This window comes from Drosophila albomicans, chromosome 3 (assembly GCF_009650485.2).
Source record: "Drosophila albomicans strain 15112-1751.03 chromosome 3, ASM965048v2, whole genome shotgun sequence".
In the NCBI taxonomy this organism is placed as follows: Eukaryota; Metazoa; Arthropoda; class Insecta; order Diptera; family Drosophilidae; genus Drosophila; species Drosophila albomicans.
The window spans coordinates 15,246,509-15,260,877 of NC_047629.2; the positions used below are offsets into that span (position 1 = coordinate 15,246,509).

The window sequence follows — 14,369 nt, forward strand, 5'->3', positions numbered from 1 at the left end:
GTAGGGTTCAAGGCAGTGAGCAGTGTCGACAGTGGGCTGTGGGCAAGGCTTGGACTTGGGCTTGGACATCGACTTGGCCAGGTCAGAGTTGAGTTGAGTTGAGTAGAGTCGAGTAGGTAGAATACGCGACGAGTTAATGCAAATTGCCGCGCAATATAACCCAATAATTTTAACTAACTCACAAAATGCAGAGCAAACACACACAACAACAACAATAGCTGGGAGAGTTACTTAGTAATGCATAACAATGAGCAGGACTCTAACTGTGCCTGTGTAACTGATATTGAAACTGAAACTGAAGCTGAAACCAAGGATTCTGTACGGCATTGACTGGAAAACTGAATCCTGTGCGTTAATCCGTTTGCCATCAGCGACATTATTAGTCAATTTTCATGTTTAAAATTGTACCTCATTTTGCATTTTCACTTTCTTGCTCTTCTTAGGCGTTCCGACGAGTTAGATTTTATTGCAGCATCTTGAACAATCACGGCTCGTTGTTGGATGTTTTCAGATGTTTTGGACACATGCTGTGTGTTCTCTCTGTCTCTCGCGGTGATTTAGGCAGAATTGCATTGCATTGCATTGTGTTTGACTCGCTGACCGGGTTACTCGACATCGCCAACGACTTTCAATTTAACTTTCCTCAACTCTGCTCTCGACTCCTTTATCGACTCCTTCACCTAAACCCGACGGAGACGGAGACGGAGTCGAAGTCGGAGTTTCCGCACAGGCCACACAGTTTAGGTTTGTTATTTGTTTGTTTTGTGGATTAGCGGGTCTAAAGGGGATTGACTTGAACTTTTGCGCTGATCCCCGCGCCTTTTCATTAGAAAGTCATAAAAACACATAATGACACACACACACACCAGCGAATGTATCTAGTGTAATTAGCGGATTTACAAAATCTGGGTTATTTTCTTTTTTTATGCACCAGCTTAATGCTAAGCCGCAGCTTAAGCAAATCCCGCCCAAACTCAAATTCAATTCGCAGGTATCGAGAAATTTACGCTTACGCAAGCCCAAACTTGGAGGTACTTCAAGCAAACAGATGCCCTTTTCCTAGCTATCTATTTCCATATTCCACTCCCATTACCACTCCCATTTCCACTCCCACTCCCATTCCCTTTCAGCAGTTGGCAACTGCTCTCTGGGTACAGTTGCGCCTTTAGGCAACATGATTATATCATCATAATAAATGTTTGCCGCAACTAAACTAAAACTTTTCAAATTAAGTTTCACCAACTGTGCCCCCAAAAGTATTTCATTGTTTATGCACAGCACCGAGTGTGTGTGTGTTTGTGTGTGTGCTGTATATACTATATAGTACATTTTGGGGTGGTCTCTGTGGGCGTTGTCCAAGCTTTTGCTTTATTTGCCCAGATAAACTTCATTTACTGTTAAAGCTACGACTCTCGCTCATCCTCCTCTTCTCCTTCAGCTTCCTCTCTCCCTTTTCCTCTTACGCTGCGGCGCAAGTGTGAGACCGTTAAACGTGCGGCATAATATTAAGACTTCATAAAAGAGCAAATAATTTGGCTGGCTGCGATGCCAACGTCGACTGCGACGACGTCGTCAACGTCGCATATCGATCGACGCCAAAGTGCTGAGCGGGGGGAGAAGTGAGAGAGAACGGGCGTTCGGTCTGTGCATTATGCCATATCATTCTTTTGCCTGATGAAGCCGATAAAATCCCATTATTATGGGGGCCACTCACGTCTCGTTCGCACCCATGGCGCTGTCTGCTTGCGGACAAGCGAAACAAAAGATTCGCTCATACGCTATGAATATATGAAATCGCATCCGACTCTCAGAGAGCGCAAGACTGAGACTGAGACTGAGAGAGTGTGCTTTGCTTTGCTCTCTGCCTGGCTCCATGATAACTTGATTATGGATAGCAGCAGCAAAAACTGTGCACTCTGCAAAACTGTGGACCACCGACAGGCTTCGCATTATCACGCTTTGCTTGCGCTTTTTTCCATTCTCTCTCTGTCTCCATCCTCATGTACTCGCTGCTTTTTTATGCAGCATTGTTCCGGCATCGTAATTGCCTTCATCGTCGCATAATTGTCAGCCAGCAGCAACATCAGCAGCAGCAGCACCGCAAACATTAGCAGCATCGTTCATTGCACTGCACGTAGCAGGCAAGCAGTCAGGCAGGTAGAGTGAAGCAACCGCATGAGTTGCGCACATACTGAAACCATATTGCCATCTCACTCTCGCACCAGTAACGACACGCTCATTGGGCGTTCGACTGCCTGCGGCGGCCATTGCTCGCTGCCGTGGTATAAAAGAGGGCCGGGGTTGCAGAGAGCGACACACTTGAGCTGTAACCATCGCAGAGTCAACATCTCGTTTAACGTTTCCGATCATTTGCACGTTTCGCACTGCCAACTGAGTGAATTCAAAACTGAACTGAATTTTTGAGCATCACAAGAAAATAAGCAACATATAAAATGCACGGATACCGCACATACAACATGGAGAGCCATCATCACGATAGCAATGCCGTTGACCAGAAGCCTCTGGTCGTCGATTTGATTTCCACACAATACGGCAAACCTCAAACGCCGCCACCTTCCCCAAATGGTAAGTAACAAAAAACAAACACACTTAAAAAAACAAAAATGTCAATTGAACAATTTAGCTAACCAATTGCTTTCCCCTCTTTTGTTAATTTGCAGAGTGCCTGTCTAGTCCGGACAACTCACTGAACGGCAGCCGCAACTCCGAGATTCCCGCTGATCCGTCGGTTCGTCGCTACCGAACTGCCTTCACACGTGATCAGCTGGCGCGTCTCGAGAAGGAGTTCTACAAGGAGAACTATGTGTCGCGCCCTCGCCGCTGCGAACTCGCCGCCCAACTCAATCTGCCCGAGTCCACGATCAAAGTCTGGTTCCAGAACCGTCGCATGAAGGACAAGCGTCAGCGCATTGCCGTCGCCTGGCCCTATGCCGCCGTCTATTCGGACCCCGCTTTCGCCGCTTCCATACTGCAAGCGGCTGCCAACAGCGTGGGCATGCCGTATCCACCTTATGCACCAGCTGCCGCTGCCGCCGCCGCCGCCGCTGCTGCCGTCTCGAATCCAATGATGGCCACAGCCATGCCCACAATGCCAGTGCCCGGACATGCGCCCTATGCCGCCCAGTATCGCTATGCGCCGTACCACATTCCCGCTCGCCCCGCACCGCCAGCACCGCACATGCATCCACATGCCCATCAGCATCAGCATCCGCATTCGGCTGCCATGCAAGCCGCCGCTGCAATGAGCGCTGCCTCCGCCGCCGCCGCTCCCATGGCCTATCCGGCTGCGATGTTGGGTGCCGCTGCCGCCGCTGGCATGCCGCCCAGCTATGCGGGTCAGCTGCAGGTGCCCAAGACACAGACGCCCCCGCTGGATCTGCAATCGTCGTCGTCGCCGCACTCCTCCACGCTGTCGCTCAGTCCCGTTGGCTCCGATCACACCAAGGTCTTTGATCGCAGTCTCAGCCCGCTGCGCAGCTCGCTGTTGCCCCCAGCACCACACAGCAGCATGACAACGACAACCACGACCAGCCCGCTGCCCGCTCCTGGCCTGCTCATGCCCAGCGCCAAGCGTCCAGCTTCAGCGATGTCGCCGCCACCCGCAACCACAGTCATCGCTGAGCCCAAGCCGAAGCTGTTTAAGCCCTACAAGACTGAGGCGTAGGCGCCTAATTCCCTGATTCCCTAATCCCCTTATCCCCTCATGGATTGTACAAATTAGCATTAATTGTTGACCGATCCCCGCGTTCATTCTCTCAGTGTGTAGAATCACATTCACAATTATTTATCCGTTGTATAAAATTGTAATCTAGTTAATTTTAGTTAAACTTAATTAATTTTAAATCACTTCAATCAAAATAAAATTACAAATATCAAAAAATAATTACTTTTGCTTACTTTTTTTTTACCTGTGCGAACAGCTGCGCTTCTCTTACCTGCTCTCGCTATTTAGCTTGGTAAATTTTATTGGCCATGTGGAGAAATCCCAGTTACAAGGAGCAACAGCAGCTGCCATCGCAACGAGTTGACCTCGAGCGAATGAGAGAAACTATGGCGAATTGTGCGGCACGCTTAACTCTCGAGAGCATATCGAGAGTTGACCTTCGATCCAGAGTTCGGACTGAGATCAGCAACTGTGGGCCACCCACGGGCGTCCAACGATCGATCGACGGGGGTTTGGCACAAGCCAAAACAAACTCAGTCACAACTCTGGCTTATTAATGCGATTAAAGCAGATCGAGGAGCAGTCGAAGAGTCGAATCGATTGTCACCCGCAGTCAATTGGCACACACGCATTGTACTGTGCAATGTCCTTGTGGCTCTGCTTGTGTCCTGTGCTTGCTTGTTTGCCTTGCCTCCCTGCCACGCGTCAGGTTGCCATTTGGCATTGCATTGAATAGCTGTCAATGCGTATCAGTGTCCTCGTTCGTTGTCTAATTAATTGCTCAACAAAAACACCCGTTGTTTTCGTCCTGTCGCTTGGCAAATTGTCATAATTGAGAAATCATATGCGCAAGGACATTTTCATAACAAACATCTCTCTCTCTATCTCCTTTCTCTGACTCTGCACCGTGCACAAATCAAATTTGTATTTAATTGCCAGAACCAAAACATGTGTTTCAAATTGTTCAATTGCCAGACGGGGTCCAACAAAAAAAGGGTGTCAATAGCTTATCAACAAGAGCTCAACCCTTGGCATAGATAGATAGATAAATACGGAAAAAAGTGTGCGAGTGAGGCTGCTATCAAAACATGTTTTGACACTTGGCAGGCGATGGGCATAAAAAATGGTCTCGGCTCAAGGATACGCACCCCTTTCGACTGCCACTGCGAATCCTGGGGGGATGCAACCAGCTTCATCCGTATGAATCTCAGCCAAGTGGCAACATTTTATGATTTGATAATACAGATAGCGCTAGAGCAACAGCAACGACTTGACCCTGGGGAACTGCTCCGGGCAAGTAAATTAAAAAAGGCCTACGCTATGGTTGAGAAGGGAACGGAAGAAGGGGCGGGAGCGAAAACAACTCGATTAAATCGTGTTTAAGGGGTGTGAAAACCTGGTTGCAGGTTGATAATTAATCATGTGGGGATTAACTTGTTTCAATTGCAGAAATTATCAGCAGGTTTATTGAAAAATTATGCATTGTAAAAAGAGAATTGCTGACGTGCGGGGATTAGCGAGCGGAGACAGATAGAGGCAGAATTGTAGCTGCTGAGGGCAAAGCGACTCATCATGTGGACGCAGCTGCGAGAGAATGTCGAGAGTAGAGAGAGAGAGAGACTCAGCAAAGCTGTAAAAGAGTTAACAGATTTTGGAAATAAATGCGGTATTATTATCAATTAGGCGGCTGTATCTAATTCGACTCCGACTGCGATTCGATTCGGTTTAGCTGCTTTTATTGGGCCAATCAATGTTTGGCGATGAATGGCTGGCACTTCATGAGAACTTCTCCCACAATTCTCATTGTACGACGCACACAAAACAATGCATAATTCAATAGCTCAAGGCCCGAGTCTCAAACCCAAACCCAACCCAAGCACACACAAACACACACATTTATGGAGTTTTTCGCCCCCTTCCCCCGAGCGACCGATGTACAAACAAAATTAAGTTTTATTGGTGCGCAGTCTCCACGATGATGCGTGAGAGATGAGATGATGAGTGGAAATTGAGCGCAGCTGAGACCCCTGCCGCTGCCCCCTTCTCTACACGACCCCCTACCCTTCCCCTGCTCTTGCCCCTTCGCCCCTTCTCTGTGTATAGTACTTTGTGCCATGTTTATGCCAAGGATTTGGGCGTCGCTTTTTGTTCAATCTTCTCTGATTTCTTTTAATAGTGAATTAGCACCTCGCTCTGTCGGCCTGTGTTTGACTTGGCTTTATGGCCAACTGGCTGACTATTTGGCTGTCTTTGCCACTCTCCCGTTGTCTGCGTCCGTCGGCAACGGCACAAAAGGCAGCTTTTGTGTGTACTATAGATGTGCTCGGGCACACACCGCAATTTAGACATCCACAATCCACAATACTACACAGCTTTGCCCCTCTTTATGATGTACGAAATTCACACTAAGTGTCAATGAATATAAAGTGATCATGGCACAGTCACAGCCATAGACTCCAACTCAAACTCAAATGCAAACGCAATTCAGACGCTTTTCACTGGCGTGCTGAGCTGCTACTTCAGATCGGCGGAGATCAGAGCCAAAGAGTGTTATACAACTGGCTCCATTCCCATGCTCTGAGTCGTTCGATCAGTTGTTTCATTCACTTCCAGCATAATTGTCCACTGCAAAAGCGTTTAAAGTCTCTAGCACTAGACTGCGTGGATTCAACCAAAATTGTCTATAATTTTAAAATGAAAGTAAAGTAGCTATAATATTTGATAATTCAAAACAAAAGTCAAAATGGCTTAAACAATTTTCATACATTTTCTTGTTATGTGTTTTTCCCTATCAAGTTACTTATAATTCAAATTAAAAACTTTACTTTTTTGTAGTGTATTTCACCTCTGTGATATTAGCTACATTTCTTTTATCCTATATTTCGATATTTCTGGGAATGATTTAAGATTGAAGCATTATTGTTTGTTAGGAACAAGAATTTAATTTGTTGTTACTTTAATAATTAAACTTGATTACATTCTACTTATTTTCTTATTTAAGTTGTCTCTGTTAGCACTTCTTAAATTGTAAATTTCATTTGACTTCTTTCTATGTATGTAAGAGAATACTAAATTTAATTTTTAATTTAATTGCCTTTTAGCACTTATTAAATTGTATGTTCTATTTGACTTCTATGTTAGAGATTATTAAATTTAAGTAGAATGTAATAAAAAGAAACTAAACATTAAATTAAAATTACTGCAAAATTCATTGAAGTAGGGAAGGAAAAGTACTAAATAGCAAATGTCTTGTTAAAGAACTATTATAGCCAAATTATCTGAGAAAATATAGAAATTAAACACTAAATAAATATAAATGTTGTGCTCTACAACAAATAAAATGAAATAAGAAAAATTGTATAATCACTAAATAGAAGAAAGCTCTCAAAGGATGATTAGAAAATCAAACATATTTTCTATTTACTTGAATAAATTAATATCAGTATCTACTACCAATGTGTGTATAATAAAGAAGTGTTGTTTAGTAAACAAATTATTGCATTGTATTTTATTTAGTAAACAAAGTAGTATATCAACAAGTAAAAAAATATGTAGAAAGAGTAAATTGGTGACTAAATAGTGACTAAATAGTAAGGCTTAATTCATAGTCCCACGGTCACTTCTCCTCTTTGTTTTTTGTTGGACAGTGTACGCTATATATTTTATGCAGATGCCAATTGCTTCTTTTTTTTTTTTTTGGTGCTTTTGCAACTACTTGCGGTTTCTCCACATACAGAGGTCTAGGTGGACCCATCGCGATGAATAAACATCTTTGTAAAATGATGATGCCGGCGCACAAAATAATTTCACACATTTGACGCATACACAGCGCTCAGTGAAACAGTCAAGCAGTCACATAGTCACATAGTCACATAGTCACCCAGTCAGTCAGTCAGTCAGTCAATTAGTCAATTAGTCAATTAGTGTGGCGACGGGAAAAAGGAGGGAAACTCGTTTGTCGTTTGTCTGTTGGCTGTGAAACATGCATAAACCATGTCTATAGTCATTGTTATAACTTATAATAAGTTGGATGATATATGTATATGAATGAGAGAAGGGGCTAATCGGGAGACGCTGCTCGGTTCTCTTCTCTCCGCTCTCTTTTGGCTGGCAATTTGCCAATTTGCACGCTGTCCATTAACGGGCCATGCGCCGCTTATCTGACTGCTGATTCTGGCTGCTGGTCTCATCATTTTCATGGATATTAACAACTGATAATCGCAACAATCGAAACGCGACTGCCAATTATAAACGGGCAGCCAATAGTAGAGGGGAAGGGGGAGAACACAAAATGATGTCAGCCCAGTTTTGCACAGTTTTTCACATTTCCATATGCGATTCGCTGCGGTTCACATTAAATGGAAAGCAGCAAGAGAGTGTGCGGGGGCAACGCATTAAGGATGCGTGATAAGCTTCGGGTAATTGCAATGGAATCACAACAAAAACCCGAAAATTCGCCATCAAAATCTGACCAGCAGCAGCCAAAATAAAGCGAAATAAAAATCAATTGCTGTTGATGTATGCTGCGGCTGTCCGAGGCAGCAGGAGTTGGAGTTGGAGTAGGAGACGAGGGTCAGCTATAAATCTGTAGCTGAGATAATGAAACTAGAATGATTGCTGCAATCACTGGTGTGGCAAGTAGAGCTATTGTGCCAAGCTGTCCTTTGGAAGGGGGCAAAGGAGGTGGGGGAGTGGAAGGGTGTCTTCTCTGCACTACTCTGGGCTGTGGCTGCTCACACTCATTGCGCATGACAGCGGCTGACAATAGATACATTGCACATGGCCAAGCACATACATAATGTACAAGGCATAGGACTCGGACTCCGACTCCGACTTCGACTCCGACTCGGACTCGGACCTGACACTGTTACCGATCCTGCGCATTTGAACGGTGTCAATTTTATTGCGGTTTGACTTTGCTGCCCAGCTAAGAAAAAAAAAAGAGAAAACTAAATAGAAGTCAGCAAGGAAATGCCAATGCTGAACATAGAACGTTGAACGTTTCGCCTTCTGTTATTTCTTTCCATTTATCTGATGTCTCCTCACTCCCTCGCTCTCTTTATATTCTATCCATGATTTACAGCGCTCGTTTTTTTCGCGTTATTTTTTTAGGGCGTTAATGGCCATATCGTAAAGCCGCAGTGGGCCTGACTTGACTTCGTCGTCGTCGTTGACTTCTCAATTCTGGATGTCGTCGGAGGCAACTTTCGCGCACTGATTCTAAAAAAATGAAATCAGTTTTTATGAATTTCTATCCCAACTTCCTTCCCAACTTCGACTACTACGAGCACTTTGCATTGTCTTCCAACATCTTTTTTTTGCCATCTTTTCTTCTGCGTTTTTTCTTCTTTTTTTTTGAATGTGCGCCGTGAGCTCAGCTCAACGATGTTTTTTTCCTTTTTTACCTAGTCAAGAGACGGACAGCGTTTGAGGCTTTTATGAGCAAACAAATGGCAGCGATTATATTCGGTTTCGGTTTGAGCTCTGTTTTTTAGGCCATAAAAATTAGGTGGCATAAAAAAACTGCATTGGAATTCTAGTTCTAGTTTCAGATTTTTAGGTTTTCAGGTTTTTAGGTTTTGCAGTGCAGATTTTTTTTTACATTTCGCGGAATTCGGAAGCGGAACAGATATTCCTACAGATCTTCGACTGACCTTGCCTTGCCTTGTCGCGTTTTTAAGGGTCTCTATTCAGCAAATTGACAAAAAATTGACTCGCTGCGGTGCGCGAAATATTTTTTAGAAATGACTTTCGAAATGCCGAAACCGTCAATTGTGATCTGAGCTCATCATAAAAAAAGATCAACATCTTCGACTCGAAATGATTTTTTTATTATTGGCCTAAAAAAGTGAAACGCGAACAAAGCAAATGGCCAAAAAGTCACAAGGATCATATTTCTAGGCGATAAAAAGATCATCATTTACAAGGTTACAAATCTCAAAAGGGAACCAGCCCACAGAACACATAAAAGTGAGTTTGATTTTCCAAAAATATACTTTTATACATTTTTTATTTTATTTTTTTTTACTACTCTTTTTATAATTTAATTATATATAATAATAGTAGTATGTTTTTCTTTTCATTCTTTAATATTGCTAAGTAATTAAAAGAAAAAAACAGTTGAAAGGGTTTTGCTAGCTATTAGGCATTTCAAGACTTAAATTAATTTATGATTTTAAGGCAAGGAATCGCCAGTTTAAAATTTTTGTAAACTATTTTGTATTACTTCTGATAAATATATAAATTTAGTTTTTTATGTTTATTTTTAGTTATATTATCTAAATTGTATTGTATTCTTCTTATGTATTATACAATTTTTAATCACTGTGAATCAATTTGTTGGTTTTAACCTTATTTAATTTTAATTTTTTTTTAATATTTTTAAATCTGTTGTAAAAATTGTAATCATTGTGAATTTAACTTATTGCCTCAAGTTTTTTTAATTGTATATTTTTGAGGCATATTTTTATATATAATAATTAAATAACCAATTTGTTCAAATTTCACTTTTTGTTGCTTTAGTTGTTCTAAAAAGAATTTTTTTCTTGAAAACATCATAAATTGATATAAATTAATTATTATTAACTTAGCTTTTTTAAAGTGTTGTTTTAACGTTTAAATAAATTATTTGACGAATAAATAAAACGACCAATAAATTATTACAAATGATTAGAGCGTGGAAACAACACGAAATAAAAGTCTATTATAAAATCAGTATAAAATATATACATATATAAAATAATGTGTTTATATCTAAAATTATTTGCTGTGTTTTTGCGTTGTTATTTCCGAAATAATTCACAAATTTTGTATTCCAAATATTTGGTATTATTTTAGGAAAAACTTAAATTGTTTTTGACCGCTTTTCAGACAGTTAACCGTGCGGCATTAGAGCCTTAATCATTTGTCACAGCTAAACGAGTTGATTTTTTTGTCTGCCAACTTCACATATTCTAAGTAGAAAACCGCAGGATGCAAAACCAGAAATCGAAGATCAAATGCGGTAAGCCGACGCGAATTCCATCGAAGAATCGAATAGCGAAAAGCGATTAGATGCAGTTTTTTTTTCAACTACACCGACACAAGGCGAACTCGCATCTCATAAATTCAACTGTCTGCAGATGCATCATCCACATGCAAATTACGCAGATTAATTGAGGCAGCGGTCACGCCCATTATGCAGCCGCCCTACGTGAATGTTTTGCCTGTTTGTGTGCGTATGTGTGTGTGCGAAGTGCGTTAAACAAGCGGCAAACAACAGCAGCAATGACCTTCGACCTTTTACTGCTCTTGCTGCCGTTGTGCTGAGCTGTATTTCTTCTATTTTTGTGTGTTTTTTTTTTCACAGGCAATTTTGGGCATTTGGCTGCTGCCTGTGTGATGTGAGTTCGTCCTTTTTAGCACGTTAAAAATCGCGAGATCTTAGCCAGAATTTGTAGCCGGATTAAGCATTTTACGATGCGCACATTTGCGCTGCCAAACAATGCCAATAAAACGCTAAGCGCTTTACGCTAATCTCTGCTGTTGTAAACATACATATCATATATTCTATATATCTGCAGTGGGTGTATCTACATCTACAGATATCTTTCGCTGTCCAATGAATTCTCCCCACAAATCGATTGCCTTTTAAGATGTCATCAAATGCGCTGCGGAACTGCGACCCAAAAATAGTATCTCATGCGGGGGAAGCGGATGCTTGACAATGCAATCAATTAGCATACAATTAAAAAATGCTTAAACAAGGAGATCAACTCGAGCGCATCGACAGATGCGCAGACAGCTAGATACAGATACAGATACAGATGCATTCTAAGTGGCTGCAGATCAAAGCAACGACGACAACATAATTGCTGTTCACTTCACAGTTTTTTCCTTCCCGTTCGGCCAGCGCAAACACTTAGTGTGCTCCGAATATTGCCTCACATATGTGAGTATCTGTATCTATATCTGCGACTCTCATCGAATTGTATCTTTTATGTCTTTTGCGGCTTTGTAGGCTGCGGTGGTGGCCCTGTGGCGCCACACAAGCTCCTTAATTGTGTTTTAAGTAGACTGCGCATAGCACAGCACAGCACATCCACTTGAACGCTCCCCAGACTGCGGAAGTTTCCAAGTCAAAGTCGATGTCGATGTCCTGTCACATGCATTTCCTGCCCTTGACTTAACATCGCCGAACTGAACCAAACTGAACCGAACAGTCAGTCAATTTGTGACCCTGGACAAGTCAAACTCTTAATCCGTAAATATTTTCAACTCTTTGGCCCTCTAATCGCTGCCTCTAATCACTTCCGCGAAACGCATAATTGTGCCAATTTGCTTTTGATACGCTGTTGACCTGTTCAACCCGGTTTCATCAGCCCCGTTTTTGCCATGTTTCCAGTTTCCAGTGTTCTGCGTAGTTTCGCATACCGCAGCCAAGTGGCAAATCCTGGCAGAGACAATGGCCACAGAATGAACGACAAGTAGCGGCGAATTATCAATCCTATCATGCTTTTATGACACGTCCCAAGCAACTCTTCTCTGCTGTCAGTTCGCTTGAAGTTCAATTTGCATGCGCGAGAGAGAGCGAGTCCTTGTCGAGGTAGCCGGGTCACCCCTTTAAGGCGATAATCCTTCTAAATGTTTTGCATTAATTTCGAGGCGTAAACGGATTAAGGGCGTCTCCTCAGGGCGTTACCCACAGCCAGGAAACCACCGAACACAGAACACCGAACAACGAATACCGATGAGGAACACTGACCTGCACCGGCAGCAGCGGCCACGCCCTGGCTTCCTTCTACATGTTTAATCCTTTCGCATTTGCGCTGACTTCTGGACTAAGTCTGCGCCTAATCCGCACCGAGAAGCAGGCCAAAAGGACGAACTGAACGGGTTGCGCCTGCTACTAACGGGATTAACTCCGATTACTCCAGATGATCCGCAGAAGTCAATCGGCTTTTCGTAGCCTAATTGCAGTCAGAGTTCAGTATACTGCATTGCAAATGTTGAAACTCCCAATCCCAAATGCAAATGCAAATGTAAATGCAAATGCCAAATCTAATCCTCTCAAACTCTGTTTATTTGTTTGTATTCGTTTGTTTTGAGAATTTCTGGCAATTAAGTTGGCGATTTGCTGCGCCTATCACAATCCTTTGCTTTGCTCCGGGCGGAGACGTTGACGGGGGCGTGCGCAGCAAATCCTCTGCCTCAGCCTCAACCTCCGACTCATACCTGTCGTCCAGTTAGTGTCCAGGTTAGCCAAGGACAAACTCAGGTTCAGTTAGCAGAAGTCAAAAGTCAAAAAGTCAATTTTTACTTTTTAACTTTTTAAGCGGAATTTCATGTGTTTATTTAACTATTTTTTGTGTCTTTAGCAAATTGCGTAGATTATGCGAGGATTATGCATTGATAGCTTGCAATTATGATGTCCTGGAAGCAAAAAAAAAAAAAAAAAACAGCAAGCGCATTTACGATTCACGCTAAATCCTTTGAGCACCCCTTTTGTCAGCTAAAAAACTGAACAAAACCCCTTGCAGGACCTTGGAGGATGAATGTTTTGCGTAGCTTGCGTAAAATTTCATAACCCTACGCGATGCTGATGACGAAAGAGCTGAGCGTTCGTGGAATACGCATCCTGCCGCATTATCCTTTTTACCTCTTGCCAATCCGTTGGCTAAAAAACAGCGTTGACTTCTGAGTAACAGCCAGGTAAACCCTAAAAAATAAATTGACTGAATGTTTCGCAATAAACACGCAATGCAACGTTAGGCAAAAGTCTGTCTCTCTGTCTTTCTGTCCGCTTACTTTTTAACGGGTTTTCGTAAGAGTTGTTTACGGCCGCGCATTATGAAAGTAGCTGGAAGCTGAAAGAAAGGCTAACGCTTGTCTTTGAACAGTGAATTGCCATTTTGAGTTTTGCAATTTTTGGGCGAAAATTAACGTTAATTACAGCGTCCCTTCGGCAATTATAAACTGCGCAGATGTGGCGCATCCTGGCGAGAAGGAGCTGCTACAATAGAAGTGTGGGTGATGTGATAAATGTGCGTGATTTGGAATGAATGTGCATCGATTAAAACCGCAGAGCAATCAATTTGCGCCTTTTACTCGACTCAATGCCAAATTGGCTCGTACACAACCAATTAATGTCAGAGCACCGTTTACCCCGACAGCAGCAACAGCAGAGGACGCCACCCCCGATGAGCAAAACAATTACCTCAAACCTAGAGCACAGAGCACAGCACTGAGAGGGAGGCAGGGGTATGTTTATTCCACACGATAAACTTGCAATAAAGTCAAACTGAGGCGTCTAATTGCTGTTAACTCGTCACTCGCGGCGTCGCTGTGCTGCTAAATTGGCTGTTCGGGTTGCCAGTTGCCACCTTTTTTGATTAAACACAGACGCCACCGACACCTGAAAGAACAAAACAATGCCAAGCCACGGAGGCAGCGTTCAGCATTAATGGCCGAGGAGAGATTGGAGGCAACAACATCAACGTGGCAGCATCATCGTTGTTTGCATCATATACCGCAATGAATAAGTGCCTATAATTGTGACTTTTAGAGCATTTTGTCGACGGCCATTTTTATCAAGCCACCACCCAAGGAAGCTCTCTCACTCTCACTTGCCGCTGCTAAACAATCATCAAAGCTGTTTACGTGCTCAACTTTTTAGAGAGCGTGCTGCTGCTCTCACTCCCTCGCT

General features: G+C 42.8%; 1 protein-coding gene across 1 annotated transcript; it reads left to right on the top strand.

The window, feature by feature from the left end:
- Nucleotides 1–2,014: 2,014 nt before the first annotated feature.
- On the top strand, nucleotides 2,015–3,809 carry LOC117569667 (segmentation protein even-skipped). Its single transcript, XM_034250913.2, has 2 exons — nucleotides 2,015–2,586; nucleotides 2,682–3,809. Exons 1-2 carry the CDS (start codon nucleotides 2,454–2,456, stop codon nucleotides 3,683–3,685), a joined length of 1,137 nt encoding a protein of 378 aa, XP_034106804.1. The 5' UTR covers nucleotides 2,015–2,453; the 3' UTR covers nucleotides 3,686–3,809.
- The last annotated feature ends 10,560 nt before the right edge of the window (nucleotides 3,810–14,369 follow it).